A 24220-nucleotide genomic window follows, 5' to 3' on the forward strand; every position below is an offset into this window, starting at 1 on the left:
CCTTATCTACCAATTAACAATCGAATGGGGGAAAATCCGGTGGATTTCTGAACAGTAGTATTTAGTGATTGTTGTACCTTCCATAAGACGCTCGGCCATTCTGTTAAGTCATTGATAGTACTACTCAACATGTTAATTACAGTGGCCACATATCGTTCTACCTGCCCGTTACTACGCGGTGTTCCTGTTGATATCATATGGTGCTCAATATTCATTTCGCAGAATAATGACTGGATTTAATGTTATTGTTTGTCGTAATAGAAGTTCTTGACAATTGAGAGTTTTGAGAGATTTTAAAATGCAAAATTTTGTAAATCCATCCACAATTAATAAAACATGTTTATATCCCTCAGGTGATTGTCTAAATGGTCCGGTGCAGTCAAGATGCAAAGTATGAAACGGTATTGATTTTATAAGCGGATGTAACAAGCCCTGTTTGGGTCCTGAATGACCTTTATGCTGTACGCACTTTAAGCAATGTTGAATATATTTTTTTGTAAACGCAGCAATGAAATTAAACCAAAAATTTTCACGCATTTTACTCATGGTTTTATCATAGCCCACATGTAATGTGGTGCCCTTAGAGAGGAATGAAAGCCGAGACTGCTGAATAGATACTGCCTTTATTTCCAATAGGTCGTACATTAAATAGATACAAAATTAGGTTACGTAGTATATAATGATTAATAAATATGTTTATTTAATATAATCTATTCACTACATCTCATCTCCACCGCAATAAAAAAATAAAATAAACAATACAATTTATTTTATTTTAGTTTATATTACGAATGTTCATATAGTATAATGTCATATTATAATTACTACCTTTACAAACTTTTGAAGTAAGTGTTTAGTACATAAACTTTTAACAAAATTGTTAGGTAATTGGTTCAAAATACATTTTTGTTCTGTTTTTGTGAACAACATAGTTTTTATTATCCTTAATTATTTCTACATTGGGTGAACATTCCCTTATTACTTTGTATGGACCTGAATATATGTTTTGGAACTTACTGCCGGTTTCATTTTTTATTAAAATCAAATCATTCTGTTTATAAGTCACAGGGTTTATATTACGATCATACTTATCTTTTCTTTTTAATTTACTTGCTATTAAATTTTCTCTAGCCTCTTTTTGTGACGTTTGTAATCTGAATTTGAGTTCCAAAGGACAATTATCAAAATTGTACAAAGGATCAACTTGTGCTGATCGCAAGTTAGATGGTAAAATACATTTCTTACCGAACACCAACTCATAGGGAGTGAACTTAGTCTCCGTATGTACTGCAGTGTTATAGGAAAAACACCAAAATGGAAGCCACATGCTCCAAGCTTCTGAGTGATTGTCTGTCTGTATTCGCAAATAGTTACCTAGATGTTTGTGAGAATTCTCCAAGGCACCGATACTTTGATGATGATAAGCAGTAGACTGCAGCTTGTTAATATGCAAAAGTTTACAAACCTCTTTCATTGTGTCCGATAAAAACTCCGTTCCCCTGTCTGTAGCTATCTCCTTCGGAATACCATACCTGAGGATAAAATTGTTTACGAAGTTCCTGGCTACCTCATCTGACCTTTTTGATATTAATGGGTAGGCTTCAACATACTTGCTCAACTCACATTGTATAGTTAAAATGTACACATAATTATTGTAATCTCTCTCTAACGGCCCTACTATATCTAAATATACCTTTTCAAACGCTGAAGTTGCCGTCGAACTAATTGTCATAGGTTCTTTAGTATAATGTGAGGAATGTTTTTGTTTTTGACATTTGTCACACCTTTTTATAAATTCTGTAACATCAGCTTCTAATTTTGGCCAAAAATAATATTTCTTTATGTTATTTACCATTCGTCTTATGCCGGCATGGCCACTTGTGGGTAATATATGAAAATCGTTTAAAATTACACACTTATCGTCTTTATCAGTTATTCTCTTTGTTCCCCTTAAAATACATATACGTGGTCCGGACCAACTACATATGTTATTTACTTCATTTATTAACTTTTCCACAAATTTATTATTTTTCTCAGTCTTAATAAAGTACACTTCTTTAATATTTATTTTCCCACAAAATATTTTTAGCTCTCTCACAAATTCGCCTGGCGATAGTTGCGATCGAGAAGCTAAATTAATAAAAATAGTATCCATTGTGGGCACGTAACTCAAACATCCCTTCTCATGCGTTATCTCTCTCAATTTACGATATCGATTTAATTCATAAGCGCTTATGAAACGTAATTCCGTGAAATATTTCGGCTTGCTATGTATTTCTACAAGTTTTGGTTGATCAGTCCCATCGTTTTTAGAAATAATAGCATCCCGTTGTTGCTTAGCCATCTGGCCACGCGTCATTACAGTCATCACCGTTTGATTCATCTCTTTCAAGTCCTCAGAAGTTAAATGCAAACGTGAAAGTGCGTCAGCGGCAGAATTATTCTTCCCTTTTAAGTATTCAAGTACAAAATCGTATTCTTCTAATGCTAACCTAAATTTAATTAAACGGCTAGATGGATCCCGCATTCCAAATAAATAGATAAGCGGCTTATGATCAGTCTGAATTTTGAATGTCCTACCATACAAATATTGTCGAAAATGCTTCACGGCCCATACAATCGCAAGCAGTTCCTTCTCAATCGTTGGGTACCTTTTTTCTGCTTTGTTAAGAATACGGCTGGCATAGGCTACAGGCCTACCGTCGCTGTTGCATAAAACTGCACCTACCCCATATCCTGATGCATCTGTTTGTAAAATAAATTGATTAGACTCCGAAAAATCAGGGTATTGCAATACAGGATGGGATATTAAATTTTGTTTCAACAGTTCAAATGATTTTTGGCATTCCTCATCCCATTTAAAAATAACACTTTTTCGACACAAATTATTTAATGGATGTGCTTTTGTTGCAAAATTAGGAATAAATTTCCTGTAATAATTTACAAACGCAACGAATCTTTTTACTTCGTCGACTTTAGTAGGAACTGGGTAATCTTTAACGACTTCTATTTTATCAGAATCTGGTATGACACCCTCTGCTGACACAACATGACCCAAGTATAATAGTTCCTTCTGTAAGAAAATACACTTCTGAGGATTTAACTTTAGATTAACTTTACGTAATCTTTCAAAAATAGATTGTAAATTCTTAATATGACTAGGTAAGTCTCTACTAAAACAAACTAAATCGTCTTGGTACACCAGACATTTTTCGTATGTTAACCCTGTCATTGCCATAGTCATCATACGCGAAAATGAACTAGGACTGGTTTTTAAGGCATTCTAGTCATCTGAAACTCTCCGGAACAAAAAGCAGTATACTTGCGACTGTCTGGGTCTAAGCTAACATTATAGTAACCTTGATGTAAATCTAAATGAGAAAAATACATGCAACCAGATAACGAATCTAAAATTTCTGTTATATTTGGAAGAGGAAATTTTTCATCATGTATACTTTTATTAAGTTTTCTGTAATCTATGACCAAACGCCATTTTTTGTTTCCATTTTGGTCACTTTTCTTTGGCACCAACAAGATTGGACTGGAACATTCACTTTGACATGGTTCAATAATATTTTCTTTCAACATTTGATCAATTTGGTTTTTAATTTCATTTTTTAAAGCATGAGGCAATCGATAAGGTTTTGAAAAAATTGGTTGTATATTCGGTTTTACTTTAATTGAGTGTTGATAAATATCAGTGGTTGATAACTTGTCCCCTTCCAAATAAAAGATATCGGGATATTTCGCACATAAACTTTCTATGTTAATCCTTTCCTCTTTATTTAAATTATTTAACTTCAATTTTGACAAGAGTGTTTTAACTCGCGATGCATTTTTCTCGATCTTATTAAAGTTGCAAATATTATATTCCTTTAAATTTTCTATATTAAGTTTAATTTCAGACAAAGTTATATCTTTTGAAGTCGTATTCAAAATTCGAACGGGTATTTTGCCATTAATTGGATATACTAACGTACTCGCTATAAATACTCCCTCACATACTTCTTTTGTACATACCACACATTCCTCTGTTAAACTGGTATTAATATAGTGAATTGATTCTGATCTGGCAGGTAACGACAATAAATGACTACACGAGTCTATTAATTGCAAAGATATTTGTTTAGATTCACTGATCCATAAAGACAGACTATTATGTTTCATATCAATCACCGCTCCATACTTTCCTAAAAAGTCTTGTCCTAAAATACCATGCGACTTACAAGGTAACGTGTCAAATACATAAAACTTATGACTAATATACTGCCCGTGTACTGTCAACTGTAAACATACGTATCCGATAGCCTGTACCTTTCCACCTATCCCGTTTATTGTTATGTTTTCTTTGTTAATTGGAACGTTGATGTTTTATAGCTGAAATTGAGGCTCCCGTATCTATGAGCCAGTTAAAAGCGTATCTGTCTTTATAAAATAATTTTATGAAGTAACTACTATCGCTGGCTAGAATACTATATGTTGTAGGCACGAAAAAAATCATTTTCAGGTTCCGAATTCTGAGTGGATGCACTCGATTGAGGCTGTAACTCATCAGTTATTATTGTCCGAATCTGTCCTTTGAATGGTCTATGACGCCTAGAATAATTATTAAAAGTTCTACCTCGATATGGCGTTCTACCCCGTGGCGCTCCCCGTGGCTGAGATTGTGGCTGCTGGACCCATTGTCCAGTCCTGGTATGCGACTGTCGCCCGTTGTAGCTAGGGTTGCCTCGGCAATGGTCAGTATTGTACGTACCTCTTGGAATGCTCTGATGAGAAGGCGGCCTGGAAGTGTTTTTAAAGAAACGATTATTATTATGCCTTGTTAGTGTAAACACTTCAGCAGTTGAACTTGAACCTGAAATGTCCTCATCGATTGCGGCCTGAATCGCGTCTTTCAAATTTTCAAATTTCTGAGCCGTAATAATAGTGCCAATCCTACGATTTCTCAATCCGTCGCTAAATTGACGAATTGCCTGTTTCTCGTTAATAGATTTTAAAATATTAAATTTTTCAACATTTCCCTCAGATTGAGAAATTGTAAGGTCAACGAATAATTCGGATAAGGTTTTTCCGAAAACATCTATAGATGCATCATTTTGCCTGCAATTAAAAAACTGTTTTTGCAAGGCATTTGTAGATTTTTTCGGTAAAAGTAACCTTTTCATATCTTTTACAAGATCAGTTACAGTGTCGTATTTCGTTGCTAATTTTAGCTTGGCAGACTGCGACAATCCGCTTTTCAAAGTAAAAGATATTAAATACGTCTGTGACTCAGTATTGAGAACCGAACTATAATACTCAATACCATCGATAAGTTGTCGTAAATTAGAAAGCTCATCATTCATCACTGGCAATAAGCTCAAAGCTACCTTCAGGTCGAATTTATCCATTGTTGAAAAAATACTAGAACCGTCTGAAATTCGACACAACTCAGTAATTTCATCAAACAATTTCTTAATATCCGTACGATATTTTTCAAAAATAAGACGCTCGTCCTTTTCAATGCTTTTCAGTTCAATACTTTCTATATAATTATTATATTGTGCAATAATACATTTAGCTTCGTCTAATTTAGTCTGCAATATTTTACCTTGTCGTCTAGCGGGTCCTATTTTAATTAAATACTGTCTCACTACTAATAAATCTTCATATAATTTCTTTAAAAATGTTGCCATAGAGTTTAAAAATACTTAATATGCATAATAGAATATTAACATACCTGTTTTAAACCCTGGATCCTCCACATATTATTAAGAATTGTAACATTTATAATAATACACGAGTATACATTATATATTTAGTTACATACATTTAGTTATACATATTTAATTATACTAAGTTTAGATAATATTTTAACTAATAAGTTTTTTTTTTTTTTTTTATATATTATATTATAACAATATTGATTATACGTTGGTCAATAAGGCTACAGTCCACTAAATAATGTCCATAAACTTGCCGAAATTCCGATGTACGCGAAAAGAAATACACATATTTATGTAACCGCACTTCACCTCATACCACTTTATACAATTTTGAACACTTTTACACTTTGCTATCATCGATCTTCAAATCGGGGTACCCCTGGCGCCGTCGAAAGGAGAGTTGTCGCACCCTGCTGCCACTCGCGTTCAACTCAAAATCCTGCCGTATCCATCTCGTATGACATTTACATTATCGTACAAAGAGTTTGGGGACTGCGTCCGGTTCGCTTTTATAGTGTAATAAGTTGTTAATAATTACATATTGATTAACAACAACTTCGCCTGTATGAACCTTATTAATCAGGGATTGATGATCTGACATCTGCATTTTTAGTACATCTCAATTCTATAAATAAAAACATTCAATTTACTATGGAATTAGAGGCAAATAATTCTTTAGCTTTTCTTGACATCCTTATTATCAGGAATCCTGACAATACATTAAGTCACACAGTTTATAGGAAACCCACACACACCAATAAATACCTCAATGGTGACTCGCACCACCACCCTAGTCAGTTAGCTACCGTTGGCAAATCTTTGTTTCAGAGAGCCCACCATCTCTGCAATGCTGAACACCTAGAGGACGAGCTACTTCAGGTCAAGCTTGCACTCCACCAGAACAAGCTGCCCGTGCCTCGCCAGCATCGCAGAAGCCGTATCAAGCCACCCACAGTTGAGCGACAACCTGCATTTCTACTATATGTGAAGGGAGTTACAGACAGGATTGGCAATATCTTGAAGCGAGCTTCGATTAAAACCATTTACAAGCCTCATAAGAAAGTGAGCCAGTTCTTGAGACCTATCAAGAGTAATATCCCTTTACAAACTGCGGGAGTATATAAACTCGAATGTGAGTGTGGTTTATCTTACATAGGTCAAACAAAGAGAAGTATCGGTACTAGGGTCAAGGAACATATAGGAGATGTCAAAAATAGGCGTTCTTCAAAGTCTGCAGTCTGTGAACATGCTCTGGATAAACCTAACCATTTTATTCGATTTGATAAACCACAGATCCTCGCTAGAGAACACAGATTCATTCCTAGAATGATACGCGAGGCTATTGAAATTCAAAAACATCCGAACTTCAATAGAGAAGATGGTTGGAGACTTTCTAACACTTGGGATCCACTTATTAAAAATTTAAAATCCCAAATCCAACAGACTGCAAGACCTAAAGATACAGTTAGTGCCTTCTGCGTGCAACCGGAACGCTACTCAAGATACCAATTAAGAAATCGTTGGCGGTAGTTGTAATAATATTTCTTTTTAATTCGAACAGACAAATGTCACCTTAGTCTGCCCGTGACCACGAACACTGCAAAGTGCTCGAAACGTCGGGATGTTAAAATAATTAATATACGCGATTAAATCCGTTAAAAACTAGTTTTATTTCAATGTGTAATAATCGCGAAAATCTAAGACAACATTATCTTGCATAAAAGTCCACCAGCTACACGGGATGATAAATCCTTTTTATTCATAGTTGGTTTGATGGCATTACAGTCTAAGACTTTGGTAAATTCAATCCCTAATAGATAAACGCGAAAGTGCTTTAAGGCGTTAAAAATCGCCAATGTTTCTAAGTCGTAAGAACAATACCTAGATTCCGCGGGTGTAGTGCGTTTGCTATAGTAAGCAACAACTTTGTTTTGGTTTTCAACTCTCTGCATCAGGACAGCACCGTATCCAATGGAACTAGCATCGGTGTGCAGTTCTGTTTTAAAGACAGGATCGAATATAATTAAGAGTGGTTTAGATACCAGATGTTGAATAACATAGTTACGAGCATTATTCTGTTCCTTACCCCATACCCATTGTTGGTTACTTTTTGTGAGCTTACTAATGGGAGCAGTACGTGGGGCAAACTCAGGTATAAACTTCCTGAAATAACTTGCCAATCCCATAAATTGACGCACTTCTTTAACATTAGTTGGTAAAGGAGAGTTAATAAGTGCTAAAACTTTATTGTCACTTGGCCTAACGCCGTCTTTCGAAATATTCCTACCAAGATATTCTATGTTATCGACAAAAAATTTACATTTACAAAAGCCAGCCGAACTCAGAGCATCAAACGTTTGTTCGAGATATTTTAGACCTGTAGACATTGATTGGAAAGGAATTAACAAGTCATCTATGTAAACTAACAAAGAATCCAGATGTTTCACGGCCTTTGTAATAGCTTTTTGGAAAACAGATGGGCCATTACATATTCCAAAGGGCATTTTAAGAAATTCATAATGCCCATCGGGTGTAATAAAAGCTGTGTATTTTATTGAATTTTGAGATACCGGTATCTGATGAAAACCGTTTTTCATGTCAATAGATATGAAATAACAAGCTTTTCTTAACTTATCAATTTGATCATCGATGAGGGGAAGAGGGTAACGTTCTTTTTCTATAATTTTATTTAAAGCTCTATAGTCAATACATAATCGGTCACTACCATCTTTTTTTTTTGACGAGCAATACGGGACTAGCATATGAGGAGTTACTTTCACGAATCACTTTCTTTTTTAATAGGTCAGTTATTATTTCCTTAAATTTTTCTCGTTCGATAGGGGAAACGCTCGATAGGGAGCCAAACGGTATGGCCGATAATTAATTATCTCATCTTTCTTTATTTTATAGCATAATTCGCCAGTATTTACGGTGCCAAGGTTTTCTGTAGTGGACAATATGGAAGAATATTTAACAAGGAGGTTTTTGATCTACAGTTGCAAAGAAGGTTTTAAATGACTTGTCAATTCCCTTAACTTAATTTTGTCATGTGTGTAGGTTCGAATAAGCTTACAGCCACCTGAGTCTATAACTATAGCTATGTCCGGATAGTTAATAGCATTTCTACCAATCAAACAATCATAGGTAAAGTCCTTATCTCTTGCTATGTAAAATATATTTCTATACAGGCCTCATTGAATTTAACTGGCACCGCCATAATACCAAAGACACGTAACTTCCCGTTACAGATTCCATCTAAATTTACTGAACAAGGGGAGACATTACAGCCTAATTGTTTAGCAATCGACTCTTACGCTACAACTGGCACCGGTATCTATAAGTGACATAAATTTGTAATCTCTAATACTTATTTCCGTAAGCTTCAGATTTGTACTTAAACAATTCATGTTACTAGTTTTATTTTGGCTTTCTGATTTATAATGTTCGATACTCTTTTTCTTATAAAAGCAAATGGATTCATCATGGCCTAATCTCTTGCAAAAGGAACATTGTACTTTATTAGGAAAATATCTCATATTATTGAAATAGTCATAATTTCTGGATTAAGGCCTAGTAATTCTGTGTCTAAAGCACTGACTCCTAACATGACCTAGTTTTTTACAAATATGGCAACGGCGTTCTCGAGTATCTTCTAATTTAGTACGCTTACTAATTGTGGGTATATCGTGTATATCAATAGCTTCGTATCTTGGCATACGCTTCTTGGGTATTTTAACGTAAGTCGTAAATAATAAAATTAATTCAGCGGTACTTTCGACACGACTGTTGAAAGATGCCATCCTAATATTATTATCTACAATACCTCCGCATACAAGCTGGACTAACTATTGCTCAGTAAATGCCACTTTGGTGTTTTTGTAAAGCCTAATCTTTTCTCTAGCGTATTCACAATATGAATCACATAAATCCGAGGTAAGAAGTACAGCTTTATAAAGTTTCTCGGATTAGTTACGTTTCTCTGGATACAAGTCACTTATAGTCATTTTAAAGTTATCCCCACTTCTTCCCTCCTCCGGGTCCCACGATTCGTACCATAGTAATGCAGAGCCCTTGAGGGCCTTACCTGCCTTAACCACTGCAGTAGCACTACTCCATCCAAGATCCTTTGCGACGATGTCAATGCCATGGCACCAACCCTCTGCTCCACGTCATCCTCGCGGTGATTTATTGCAACTGCATCTCTGATGGCTTTGAGTAAGCCTTCTATGACAGCAGGATCCATAACGGAGTAACGAAGCCACGTTAACTTGAAACCGCAGAAAAAAAAATCTATTAGTGATTGAGTCGTATCCCACTTCTGAAAATAAAATAATACAAATATATATAAATATAAAGATTTATTAATTAAACTTAAATTACATTATTTGTATACGTTTATCTAAATACAACAATTATGTGATCTATCTTACACCATATATGTATATTACTTATCATATCTTACACAGAAAGGGCTTATAGCTAACTATCTGTAACTACGACTATACAAGCTCCCTTTAAGTAGGATGATATACTTTCACATAATCTAATACAAACAAACATGAGTTGTAATGCTGTGTAATTATATTATTAATAGCTTATATAAAATAATAATTGAAATACTTAACTTTAGAACTAGTCGCTTCGGCGGCAGAACCAACACTGGCCCAGGGACCAATCACCGTTCTTTTATATGTCGGTTGGCACAATATAGGACTTATTTGAAATAATTTATATTTATCATCTACCCTCAATGATTGATTAGTACACAACACTTGTAATAAACGAGTATTATACTTTTTAAAAACATGATTCAATTGCCATTAGTATAATAATCTATCACACGCGTAGATTCGCGGATGGTCGTCACAATCTACACGCAGCCAGACAATCGATAGGTCCTGTCCTTCCCAGATGAGATATCTGGGCCTCATCTTGGACGGAAGATGGAGCTTCGGGCAGCATTTTGTCCAACTCAGCCCAAAGCTCATCAACTCTGCTGCGGCCTTAGGTCGCCTTCTACCCAACGTAGGAGGGCCGGAAACACCTTGCCGGTGTTTATACGCTGGCGTGGTGCGCTCTATGGCATTGTACGGTGCACCCATTTGGGTGAACTTGCTCACCGCTCGTAACAAGGCTCTTCTGCGGAAATCGCCGAGGGTCATAGCGGTAAGAGCGATACGGGGCTACCGTACGGTGTCGTGGACGGCGGCGACCCTTCTTGCGAGCGATCCGCCCTGGGAACTACAGGCGGAAGCGCTTGCGGAAGTGTACCGGTTCCGGGTGGAAGCAAGGTCTAGCGGCGATAGTCCAGGACTGATGGAGGTAAAGCGAGTCAGGGCTCTAGCCCAGCGAGCCTTGATTAGAAGATGGGAGGAGGACCTGGGGTCCCCCTCGGCAGGCCTGGCGACAGTGGAGGCTATCCGACCCCACTTGAGTCGCTGGGTAGACCGAAGACACGGCACACTCTCATTCAGGCTGACGCAGGTGCTTACCGGGCACGGCTGCTTCGGTAGGTATCTGCACCGGATAGCGAGGCGAGAGATGACACCCTCCTGCCACGAGTGCGGCGCGCCTTCGGACACGGCCCACCACACTCTGATTGAGTGTTCCGCATGGGGGCCTCAGCGCCATTCCCTGGCGGCCATTGTAGGCGGAGATCTCTCGCTGCCGAGCGTGATAAGCGCTATGATCGACAGCGAGAGATGCTGGAAGGAAATGGTCTTGTTCTGTGAAAACGTGATGACACAGAAAGAAGCCGCGGAGCGGGAGCGTGAGAATAGTACGGCCGACCCGCTTCGCCGCAGAGGACCAGGAAGAAGGCGTCTTCGTTATGGACACCTTCTCCTCCCGCCATAAGGCTCGCCGGGGATAGGGGGTCTTTGTACCTCGAGAGCCCCCTAGGAATTGGAGGCCCACAGAGTTGGGCCTACCGTCAGGACGTCACGGTAGTATGCGCAAGCGATCCCCTGACGTCTCCCAAAAGACGGAGTGGGTACCGCTGGTTTTTTAGTGGGTATTCCGGCGCCTTCAGCGCCGGCGAGCCCCACATACCCCCCCACAAATGTGGGGGAAACACGTTATGCGTTTTTCCAGCGAAAAAAAAAAATTGGTCCTGTCTTTCAAGGCTGCCGAGGCGTCGAGAGCATATATCATCTCTGATATAAACGCACACCCCAGCTCGTGGTACAAAGGAATGTTCCAATTTATACCCGGGGTAGGAAAGAAAAGTCGTATCGGCAGGAGAGGATATCTGGGTCTCGGTAAGAAAGAGCAAGGCCGGCTTCGCCGTCTCAAGGTGAAGGTGAACAGCGTTCAAGTTTGAGTTGGTAGGGGTTGCCTTATGATGCCTGCTCCGCTTGCTCCGAACAGTGGCGAGCGCAAAATTGCCCCCTCCAGAATTCGGAGGGCAGCCTGGGCATCCCTGCTCAGGTGGTGTACGTCCTGAGCATGGATGCCCAGAGAGGGATTCTCCACCGCAGTCGCTAATGGTACCCTCCTGGGGTAATGTAACCAAATTCTGCACATCCATCATGTTTATCGGGTCTCCGGGACTCTCACATACCAGACGAAACGCGGTAGCATAGCTACCACTTTACGCCGGTTTTAAGTGAGAGAGTGGTACTTCCCCGGGCGTGCCGGCCCATTCAGCTGCAACCCGAAGATATGCAGTGTGGCGCTAACAAAATAATGTGAGCAATAAAGTGTTGTTCTCAAGTTTCACTGAGCAATGAAGAGCGCTTGGGTAGCCAGCTGCCAAAATTTGCCTATATTACTTTTTCAGGTTTATTGAACTAGAGTGAGAAGCTAAAAAAAAAAATTGCATCTTATTAACTTACCGTAACCCGTACTAAGGGAGCTCCAGATGCTTTATAACTCTGTCCTCTTCGAAGGGAGAACTCCGGAGGCGTCGAGTAGGAGTGTGGTCGTCCTGTTCTTCAAAAAGGGAGACAAGACCCTGCTGAAGATCTATCGACCCATATCCCTAATGAGCCACGTCTATAAACTGTTTTCAAGAGTGATCACAAACCATCTTGCACGAAGATTCGACGAATTCCAACTCCCGGAACAGGCCGGGTTTCGGAGCGGATACGGCACCATAGACCACATCCACACAGTGCGGCAGATTATACAGAAGTCCCATGAGTATAATCGGCCCTTGTGTCTTGCATTCGTGGACTATGAGAAGGTCTTTGACTCGGTTGAAATCTGGGCTGTTCTGGAGTCCCTGCAGCGTTGCCAAGTTGATTGACGATACATCCAAGTAATGAGATGTCTCTACAAAGCCGCCACCATGTCCGTCCAAGTACAGAATCAGCATAAAAATCCCAGACCTTTGCATCGAGGAGTGAGACAAGGGGACGTTATTTCCCCCAAATTGTTCACTAATGCAATGGAGGACATGTTCCAGACGCGGAACTGGAAAGGGCGTGGCATCAACAACAATGGCGAGTACGTCTCTCACTTGAGATTCGTAGACGACATCGTCATCATGGCAGAAACGCTGCAGGACCTACAACAAATGCTGAATGAGCTGGCTGATTCTTCTATGCGCATCAGCCTACGGATGAACTTGGATAAAACCAAGGTCATGTTCAATGAACATGTTCTACCGGAACCGATTGCGATACACGGTATCGTCCTCGAAGTTGTTCAAAAATATGTCTACCTCGGGCAGACATTGCGATTAGGTAGAAACAACTTTGAGGACGAGTTGAATAGAAGAATTCAGCTAGGTTGGGCAGCATTTGGGAAGTTACGACGAATCTTCACATCGTCGATCCCACAGTGCCTTAGGACGAAAGTCTTCAACCGTCCACAGTGCGTCCTACCATACGTCATGACATACGGAGCTGAAACGTGGATATTCACGACAAAGCTGGTCCACCGGGTTAAAATCGCTCAGCGTGCTATGGAAAGGGCTATGCTCGGAGAATCTCTGAGGGATCGCATCAGAAATGCGGTGATCCGTCAGAGAACCAAAGTCATTGACATAGCCCACCGGATTAGTAAGCTGAAGTGGCAGTGAGCCAGCCATATTTGTCGTAGAACCGATAACCGTTGGGGAAAACGTGTTCTAGAGTTGAGACCTCACGCATGGTGGAGTGACGATTTGCACAAGATGGTGCGGGCTGATGATGATGATGATGATGATTAACTTAGGGTTTGAGTTTAAAATAGTAGGATCGGAAATAACCCAGCCCAACTGCGAACTCCTAAGAAATGGCTTATTGTGACAGAGACTGAACTGAACACGCCACCATCACGCTAAAACTGTTAACTTAGACCTCAATTGGTGCACGCAACGCTCGTTTGTCAAGTGACGTGTTGAATTACCTGTGACAATTATTACACAAGGTAAATAATCGATAATTAGTGATTAAACGAACTTACCTGTAAGTGAAGTTCTATCATAATTATACGAAGAGCCTCGTCCGAAGAGATTAGTAATATACACATGTAGTTCCACATACAATGTCGCCACTCACGCACTTAGTTTGTCTTTTCTTTTTTTTTTTTTATGAGGGTATGTCAGTTTTCCTCGGTATCGATACACCGTCAATACCTCATTAAGTTTAGAGCTATGGATGTTATAACTCAAATTATATTTTACTAAAGGGGATGAATTTAAAAAATGGGAAGGGTGGGATGCTAATTATACTCGTGCCTCGTCCTCGGGATTAGTAATATACACATGTAGATCTTGAGAGATTATAGTAAAATATCAATTGAAAAAAGATAGTTGTAGTTGAAACATTCTTTAATCAATATCTATAATGAAAAAATAATTATAACAATAATATAAATTAATTAATCAATAGTATTTTTATTAAATACCAATTAACATTATTTATCAAGTATTAATTATACTAGACGCAAAAACATGATCATTATATTCATTAATCCTTCTATTGTAAAATCTGGCAAAGAATTTTGAATTATTAGACCAACCAGCAGTTCTTCTAATAGTGTCTAAATTTATCCCTAAACTGTGGGCTTTCGATGTATTAGCGTGTCTAGTACTATGTGCGGAAAATTTAGAAACATCAATTCCACATATAGCTAATGTGTCTTTAATCCATCTGCTTAAAGTTTGAGAAGATACCGCATTATGAGGTTTTTTCAGACTAATAAATAGTAAATTTATAGTTTTCGTAAATTTTTTGTTAAATTAAAGTATGAAGACATTACTTTCGCGGGGCAAATTTTTGGTTTGTTTTCAAAATAGGGAAGAACAAGCCTAGGCTGTAGAGCTTCAGGCCGAGATGTTTTAATTAAATCAGGGATTTTTATTGAAATTTCGTTAGGAAAAAATTCAATATTGGTAATTAAAATTTTTGAAAATGTTTGTACCCTGTGCGCCGTAACTAAAGCGAGTAATGTTATTAATTTTTTGGTTATTTTTTCTGACGTTAAAGTCTCATTAGGTAACCAAGTACCCAGAGTAGTACTAATACTTTTGAAGTATCCCATGTACAATCATATTTGGGCAACGAGGGCCTTAAACGGAATACTCCCTTAAGAAATCGCTTAATGAGATCATCTTCACCTATCTGACGTCCAAGAATAAGGGCCAATTTACGGAAAATGCATTTATAGCGTATGCGTCTGGATCCCTATGCCATGATATATATTTCTGACATTTTTTTGTTGACCCTACTCGCAAAAAGGTCTATGTTAGGAGAACCAAAAACATTTGTTACTTTTTGAAAAGCATAATCCGAAAGTTCCCATTCTAAATCGGGATGAGTTTTTCTTGACTCAGCATCTGCAACATCGTTCTCTGCCGAACGAATATATGATGCAAATACGAAAAGAATACTACCGGAACATTCGCGTGATCCAAATAAACTGAATACCTTTTTTCTTACAGTTCCTGGTAGCCACAATGCAAGTCAATTAGAAATTGAATACTATCAACAAAATAAATTTAGTGATGCAAATTTAAGCTTAAAGGTAGTATCAGAGTCTGAGATCTTTAAACATATTAAAACTTTGACTACAAATGCCATTGGTGCAGATGGCATCTCTCTCGATATGATATTGCCCACTCTTCAATATACCTTAAAGTTGATTACAAAAATAGTCAACACCTCTATTATGACAGGTATATACCCAAATCTCTGGCGTAGGGCTATTGTCAGACCTATACCTAAGGTCGATGCTCCTTTAGAGTTTAAGGATTTGCGTCCTATAAGCATTCTCCCGTGTCTGTCTAAGATTCTTGAAAAAGTAGTATGTAATCAACTCAGGGGCTATTTAGAATTTAACAATATTTTGCCAGACAAACAATCTGGGTTCAGAAAAAGAAGGGGAACTACGACTGCATTAGCAAACGTTGTAGATGATATCCTATCTGCTCGAGACGGGGGGAGGGTACTATCCTGGTGCTTCTGGACTACTTTCATGCGTTTGACACTATAAATATTCCTCTGTTAATTTTTAAGCTGTCATATTATGGTTTCGACGACAAAGCAGTACAATGGTTTCAAAGTTACATGACTGACCGCAGCCAATCTGTTGAGATAACGCTAGAGGATGGCAATGTTGCTAAATCGGATGTACGTCAGGTTACAAGAGGAGTTCCGCAAGGCTCAATCTTGGGACCGATTTTGTACACGATCTATATAGCAGATATTATTAAGCAAATAAAATACTGCAACTACCATTTGTATGCTGATGATCTGCAGTTATATATCTCTTTTAGACCATGCAACACACAAACGGCCCTACAACAACTTAATCATGACTTGGACCAATTAGCACGCTGGTCACACTCAAACACGCTATCAATGAATTCTAATAAAACTAAGTATATGATTTTTGGTACAGAGCGTCAAACTCAAATAATAAGCAGCTATGATCCTGTTATGGAAATAAACGGTGATCGCATCCTCAGAGTGTCCGAAGCGCGAAACTTAGGTGTTCTATTTGATGAGGACCTTCGATTTGAAAAACATGTAAACAATATTGCAAAAAATTGCTTTTATAGATTAAAAATACTTTATAACATCAGGGATTCTATTAGTACTAAAGTTCGTATAAGATTATGTGAGGCACTAGTTTTGTCAAAATTTAATTATGCTGATCCCGTACTAAAAAAATCATCCAACGAGTGCAGAACGCCTGCGCTCGTTACTGTTTCAATATTCCGCCGCGTACACGTGTCACACCATAATTAAACACTGCTAATATCTTAAAAATGAATTACCGTACGCAAGCACATTTCGCTACATTACTTTTTGGTGTTATAAAATATCAGATTCCACCTTACCTCTATCATAAGCTACAGTGGTTAAAAAATAACAATAGTGAGCATGTTACAAGAGCGTCATTGTTTAAGCTGAAAATGCCAATCTATAAAACAGCGGCATTCCGAGGAAGTTTCAGGTACTGCGCCACCAGGTGCTGGAATGACCTGCCTCCTCCTATTCGTGACCTGAAATCGTTAGGAAATTTCCGCTATAAGTATAGATTATATTTATTAGATAAACAAAAAAATTCTTAAACTAGACATTTAATTTTATTCATTTAATTCAATCGCAGTTATTTTTTTTTATTTATTTATTTTATCTATTTATATTTGTATTTATACACATGGGTATGTAAATTTATGTACAAAATTAATTTATATGTCGTTGACAAAATTTAAATATAAATTATGTTAATATTCAAGTATACGTATATTGCAAAATTAAATTAATTATAATTTTACGACACGAACCCGTTTGGTTTGCGGTCCGATTGCTATAGGCAAGAATCACGTTATCGCCTGGTGATCCCATGGCTTCCACGCTCAGCTGCATTGTTTTTTATGAGATGTCATCTTAACCGCTCCTATTTCATAACTCCTTAGTTCTTCAATCCATATCTTTAAGATAAAGCGAAATAAATTAAGATATTGGGTTTTTATGTTAGCGTGTAATTAAATATATATGCGAATAAAACTGAATTTTACTATAATCACATATATTTTATATATATTTGGTGTCATAAAAATACTTCTTACCTTATATTGTCTTTTCCAAATACTTAAAAATGTAGTACTATAATTTATTGTCAAATCGCAGTATGTATTTTTCTGTGTTCGTTTGGATATTTTTAATTAAGCGAACAACATGCTTACGGTTAAGCGTCAGACGCTGCGGGCTGCGCGGGCCGACTGGGCGCGTGAGCATTAAAAACACTTAAAATATTATGTACAATTTTACGTATAATTAAGAAAGAGGTTGCGCCCAAAGAGTATGTCAAAGAGTATGTAAAGTAAGAGTCGGCACTTAGAACACTAGTCCCGAGCTCACGCACACATATATGAACCGTATGGGAAGCACTACCAACCTATTGGAAGTAAAATACGGAAAGTACTTACTGCCAACCCAACCACTTTTTTGACAACTGTAGGGAGGTGGTGGTGTCGATAATAAATGTATCGATATCGATAAAATAATGATGTGCTTTAATTATCGATAAAATAGATCATGTCTGTATTTTTCATTTTATAGTTTTGGATTTAAATAAATAAAAACACAAACTTTAACTCAAAATGTACTTTATTTACATATGTTGTTACAAGCACTTTTAAAATCGTCAAGTGAGTTATAGTCTACTTTTACTTGGTATCATAATTAAGATACAAACAAAATGAAGTAAATGAAATATTATTTTTTACATTAAATAATTGAATAAAAAGATTTAGATCGCACCAAACAAAGAAAAAACAGACTATACCTGGTTAAGCAATACTGTACTTAATGAGAAAAAGCCAGGAACATTTATTTGTCTTTATTAAGCTGTTGTGCCTTTTTAACTTTATCCGCTACATCACATTCTGATATTACAAAATCAGAATTAATAATTTTACATGATCTTCTAATGAAGAGAAAATGAGTTTGCTTAATAAAGTAAATATATGTTCCATTACATATTTATAATGAGCTTCGCATTTAAACCATGTCATATTGCAGCGTGTACTTAGTTGTAATATAGAATACTGGCAAATGTTTAGTCTATATAGGTCAGAGGGCCTAGCCAAGTTACATTCGTTTCATATCGAATCTCTTTCTACAATCGTTAACGCTTCGGCGTAAGCGATTATAGAAAACGATAAGTTGCTAGCCAAATTGACACGAGTGATTCGATCGCTCATTCTACAATGAACTTAGAAAAAACCTACACTTTAGTCTATGGTGAGCGATCTTACATACGTCAAACCAACGTCAAAGTCGCAGTTGTGTACTTTGAGCGCGGGATCAACTCTTGTTTTGAATTGAAGTTTGAAGAATACTTATTTGAAGTGTTAAAAAATAAGTAAATTAAATAGGGTGGGTATACATTCTCCTTGTAATTGGTTTATAACAATATCACAGTGCCGAATGTAAATTTAAACATTACTTGTGACCCGAAATTTTATTTTATTATCCTGCTTAAGTATGACCGATAAATGATGTGATAACTTTTATAGAATGGAATATAAATCTCGAGCAAGCCCAGAACAGTTTGCAACTTTACTGGAATTTATGGAAAGGTACGTAAAATTATTAGTTATTTCGTAAATATATTCCTTTGTTATTTGAAAATCTATCATACTGTAGCACTTGAAAGTTTAAAACATAAACAATGACGCGATACGCGATAGGAACTAATATACCACTTACGAAACAAACAATAATTGTGTTTGATTCTTTACTTAATCAAAAGACCCTTTGTTCCTCTGAAATAGTTTTAACTTCTTCTAGTTATGGCGATATAACGAGACCCCAGCAAGGGCCACAAGGCCGAATTAAAGCTGCCCGACTGTGGCAGCAATTAGAAGAGTTATTAAACTCCATAGGTGGAGGAGTAGTAAAACCAAGGGACAAGTGGAAAAAAGTATGGTTCTAATAAAACCTCCCCTAAAAATATTATTTTATAATTTTCTATAATTATCATTCATTCACTTCATTATTATCAATCAGCTTATTTCAAAAATTATAAAATAATTGATGAAAATATTAATGACAAAAATTAACAAATAATGTCCAGGTGTGGGCAGACTGGAAAGCTAAAACTAAGAAAAAAGCTTTAGCAATACGTCGTGAGGCTTCTGGTACTGGTGGTGGTCCAAGCAGCAGACAAACTCTCACTGCTTCAGAAGAGAGGGTGTTGTGTATAATGGGTTTGACTGCTGTTGTTGGGAATTATAGAGAGAGGCTTTGATGCTAGTTTTTTTTTTTGCTTGGGGTCTTGGCTTATTAGTGTATTTTCTTCTTAAAATAAAAATTATCAAGTTGTTCATATTTTCAGGCTCAACCATCAGTGAGAAACACTGAACCATCCCCGACCAGAGATTCTAATTGTACGGTCTGTCCACCCCAAATTTCTACCACAGCCACGGATGAAATTATTTTTAAAGATAGAATGTTTTGCCTGAATAAATTTATTTGTGCCCAATTTAAAATATAGTTTTTTATTTTATTAGCAACAACATCAGCCTTTACTGCCACCTCATCACAACAACATCCACCACCAGTGCTAACGCCGCCGCCCGGCACTACGTCCTCGCCGGTGCCGTCAGCGACGACACCTGCCGCTTCCACGTCACGGCGTGCTACTTAACGGCAGCGACATCAGGCAAATCCGTCGCCTTCAGCTTCGCCCACCTCAACTCCGCGGCGCCATAGGCTCCTCCGAGCGCGCACACGCCGGGTTCAAACATCCTTTGAACGAGCCACAAGTGAGTGTGTGGCTGTTGAGAAATGCCGGCTCCAACTTGAGGCAGACCGTGAAAAAAATTACCATCAAAGGGAGTTGGAAAGATTAAAACTAGAGTCTAAAAGAATTGAGGTCCAAGAAAAGCAAAACGAAATTTTAAACAGTTTAGCTAATACAGTAGTCAATTTAATAGAAATTTTACCACAGTTGAGACCATCATCACTGCCTTCAACAAATATTATCCCATAAAATATCAATGTAGTAATAATGATCTCAGCTGTGGCTTACTTACATTTCAAATTGCCTACAGTATTCGTTTTTTTTTTAAGTTTCTGACTCCGCAAAGCTAGTAAATCCTTGGTACAAAGTATCCGTTTGTATAATAAAATTCTACAGCTATTTTTAATTTTGTTGATTCATACATTCATATTCGTTTGTATTTTAATTATTTATTGATTACTTTAATTTTGTTGTAGCATTTAAGAAACCTGATTTTACCTAAATGTTCTTTTTTTGTTCTTACCTACACAATAATACTAAATTATTTATATTATATTATATTTTAACGTCTTTTATTTGATTATAAATGTTAGTGTTTTAATAAAAAATTTGTTGTAATAATAAATGTTTTATTATTAAATAAATTTCATTTAAAGTAAAATTACCTAGACTTGTTCACAATATTAATAAGTTGATTGTCAACTTATTAATATTTACAGAAGATAAATTAAATTAAATGTTAAAGATCTCGGACTGCACATTGATTCAACTTTGAGCTGGAAGGTGCATATTAATGAAGTTAGTCGCTCGGTTACCGCCACCTTAAGGTGTCTCAATAGATTAAGAAATTTTCTCCCTATTAAAACCAAAGTTTTGCTAGTGCAAGCCCTTATATATCCGATCATCGATTACGCTGATGTGTGTTATGTCGATCTCAATGAATTTTTTTTAAACAAACTCGATCGCCTCATAAATAATTCCCTGCGTTTCATCTTCTGCCTTCGAAAATTCGACCACATTTCCCACTGTCGAGCCGAACTCAAATGGCTCCCTATCCGCCAACGCAGAGATTTACGGCTACTGTGTTCTCTTTTTTCTATTCTTTTTGACCCGCTTTCCCCTGATTACTTAAAGGATAAATTCAAATTTCTTTCTGACAATCACGATCGACAGCTACGCTCTATTGATTCTCTCCTTCTCTCTTTTCCCAGTCACTTCTCTGGTTTCCTAACTAACGCTTTCTCTGTCCAAGCTGTCAGATTATGGAATAAACTTCCGGTAGAAATTAGAAAGGCTTCTACTAAGGCATTGTTCAAGCGTCGTTTACAGGATCATCTTATTAAAAACCTCTCTTAAGTTTCTCCTTCTTTCTCTCACTACGCTGTGTTTTTAAAATTTCTATTATGTCTCTGTTAATTATAAATGTGTATTCTCATGCATATATATAATATTTTATCTATGTTTCTGTTTCATTATTATTATTATTATCGTATATATTGTAAAATTTATTGTTACCGCCTTCATGACTTTCTGTTTGGCCTAAAGGTTGACTGGTAGAGAATGCCTTCAGGCATTAAGTCCGCCTTTTGTTCCAACTTTTGTTGTTGGTCAATAAAGTTTTTAAATAAATAAATAAGTATAGAGTATAAAAGTTTAATTTATAATTAAGAAATGTAAAATAGATTAATATTAAAGCTTAAAATAATCTTACTATATCCTATTCAATAAACAACTCAGCATGGCTCTTCCTTGGATTACTTCACTCTGGCTACCTACAAACACAGTGGATGTGGGATCTTGCATCATTGTATCATCCCCATTGTCATGTGCAGCAGGAAGTGGTTGTGGTGGTGGCAGCCCAGCTTGCAAAGCTATATTGTGTAATACACAACATGCCATTGTAATTTTGCTAGCTACATGAGGATGATAGTGAAGAACCCTGTCTCTAAGCAAACATCTCCACCTTGCTTTGAGTAATCCAAAACATCGCTCAATGCAGTTACGGGCTTGTACATGCAATCGAGTGTATTGTTCTTCCCTAGAACCTTCAACTGCATTGAGGATAGGTGTCATAAGCCAAGGACGTTGTGGATATCCAGAGTCACCTGAAAATTATTTTAAAATTTGGTTAATCACAATTAAACTCTTTTAGATTAGATCTTTTTATTATTATAAATACCTACCTAAGAGCCATACTTGCTCATTATTTTGATGAAGTTCACGCATATATAATTCAACTCTACTAGAAGAACATATATGTGAATCATGTGTAGCTCCACCAAACTTTGCATTTACATTTAAAATTAAAAGATTACTATCACAAACCTGAAAATAAAACCCCTATTAAGACTGATATCTCACTCTAACATGCCGTACAATATAAATAATAATTATATCTACCATTTGAACATTTAAGGAATGATATCGTTTTCTATTATAAGAAAGATGCTCTTCATGGTTTGGCTTTACCAAAGCTATATGGGTGCAGTCTATGCACCCAATTACACCAGGCAGGCCAAATCTTCTTTGGAACCTCGGAAATTAAAATGTTATGTTTATTAAATTTATTTCATAAATTAAACATTGTTACTTTAAATGCTCACTCTTGTTTTATAAATGATCTGTCTTGTCGTGTTTTCGGAAACTTGATCCATTTTTCCATGATAGCAGAGTGGTTCAAAGCATCAATGACTTGTCTTATGCACCGACTAGCTGTCCGTTGGGCAAGATGCTGAGAAACCCCAACAATTCGCTGATAGGATCCTGTTGCTAGGAAACTAAGAGTGCACAATACCTACAAACACAACAATTAAGGAAATAAAATTTATCATAGTTGCGTTAAAAAATAAATATCAAATACAATATTCTATTGTGAGTAATTTTTATTATTGTAAAAATATTGTTTATGTTATTATTATATAACTGTAACGTAAATAACTGTTGTGGCTGTCTTGAAGAGTCACACACTTTATGTTAATTCTGAATATGTTGTTATTATGACATGTGGTGTGTCCTTAATAAATAAATAAATTATCAATAAGATTATTAAGCACTTACCTTAACATTGAGGGGAATCTCTTTGGTTCCTTTTAACGAAGTCTTGTGTCGGAGTTCACGACAAAGAGCTTCAAAGGTTGTTTTGTCTAGCCGAAATTGTTGCACAAATAATGTCGGCAGCATTTCGCGTATGTTTTCCATGCACTGACGATTTTTGTCTCTTTTTTGCCGCCTAAGCCACACTTCTTCATTATGAGCACACCACAACATATTTAAAGTATGCATTTTAAAAGGTAATAATAGAAAATAATAAGTTTAACAAACAAAACACTTGTCGATCACCAAATAAGACGCCATTTTTTTAGCGTTAACTATTGAGTCTCTAAGATCGCTTAGTTATCGATAAAAAACTTCGACATCGTTTCGTCAGCGCTTGTCAAACTGTAACTTGGCTACCATTTTTTATGGAGTTAGCGATTATCGTTGTAGAAATGATTATATTCAATTCTATCACTTTAAACGATTGTCAACTTGTCTACGACTTTTCTATTCGTTTGTTTTGATCACGTGACTTAGCGTTGTCAAAGTCAAAGTCAAAGTCAAGTCAAAGTCAAAAATCTTTATTCAATATAGAAGTGTTTGCACTTGCTTATTGATTGTCAAAAATCTACCACCGGTTCGGAATTTAGCACCTCGGACCTGAGAAGAACCGGCGAAAGAAACTCAGCGGGATAGAGATGACGTCATGCCCATACATTTGTTTAGTTTTCTATTAGCGATTACGATTGTAGAATGTCAACTTGGCTAAGCCCTCAGTTGTGTTAAAT

The 24220-nt window shown here is 36.9% G+C and overlaps 1 protein-coding gene across 1 annotated transcript; it reads right to left on the bottom strand.

Annotated features, from left to right (window-relative positions):
* Positions 1–22052: 22052 nt before the first annotated feature.
* On the bottom strand, positions 22053–23576 carry LOC125075653 (putative nuclease HARBI1). The gene is made up of 5 exons (XM_047687363.1): positions 23454–23576; positions 23000–23190; positions 22797–22929; positions 22580–22721; positions 22053–22501 (listed from the first exon to the last, which is right to left on the bottom strand). Exons 1-5 carry the CDS (start codon positions 23574–23576, stop codon positions 22107–22109), a joined length of 984 nt encoding a protein of 327 aa, XP_047543319.1. The 3' UTR covers positions 22053–22106.
* Between the last annotated feature and the right edge of the window lie 644 nt (positions 23577–24220).

Source organism: Vanessa atalanta, chromosome W (genome assembly GCF_905147765.1).
Source record: "Vanessa atalanta chromosome W, ilVanAtal1.2, whole genome shotgun sequence".
Lineage (NCBI taxonomy): Eukaryota > Metazoa > Arthropoda > Insecta > Lepidoptera > Nymphalidae > Vanessa > Vanessa atalanta.

Coding starts and splice junctions, on each gene's coding strand:
- LOC125075653 (XM_047687363.1), bottom strand. CDS start 23,576: ATGCTGCCGACATTATTTGTGCAACAATTTCGGCTAGACAAAACAACC. Junction 22,722..22,796: donor ATTCCTTAAATGTTCAAATG/GTAGATATAATT, acceptor TTTTATTTTCAG/GTTTGTGATAGTAATCTTTT. Junction 22,502..22,579: donor TGAGCAAGTATGGCTCTTAG/GTAGGTATTTAT, acceptor AATAATTTTCAG/GTGACTCTGGATATCCACAA.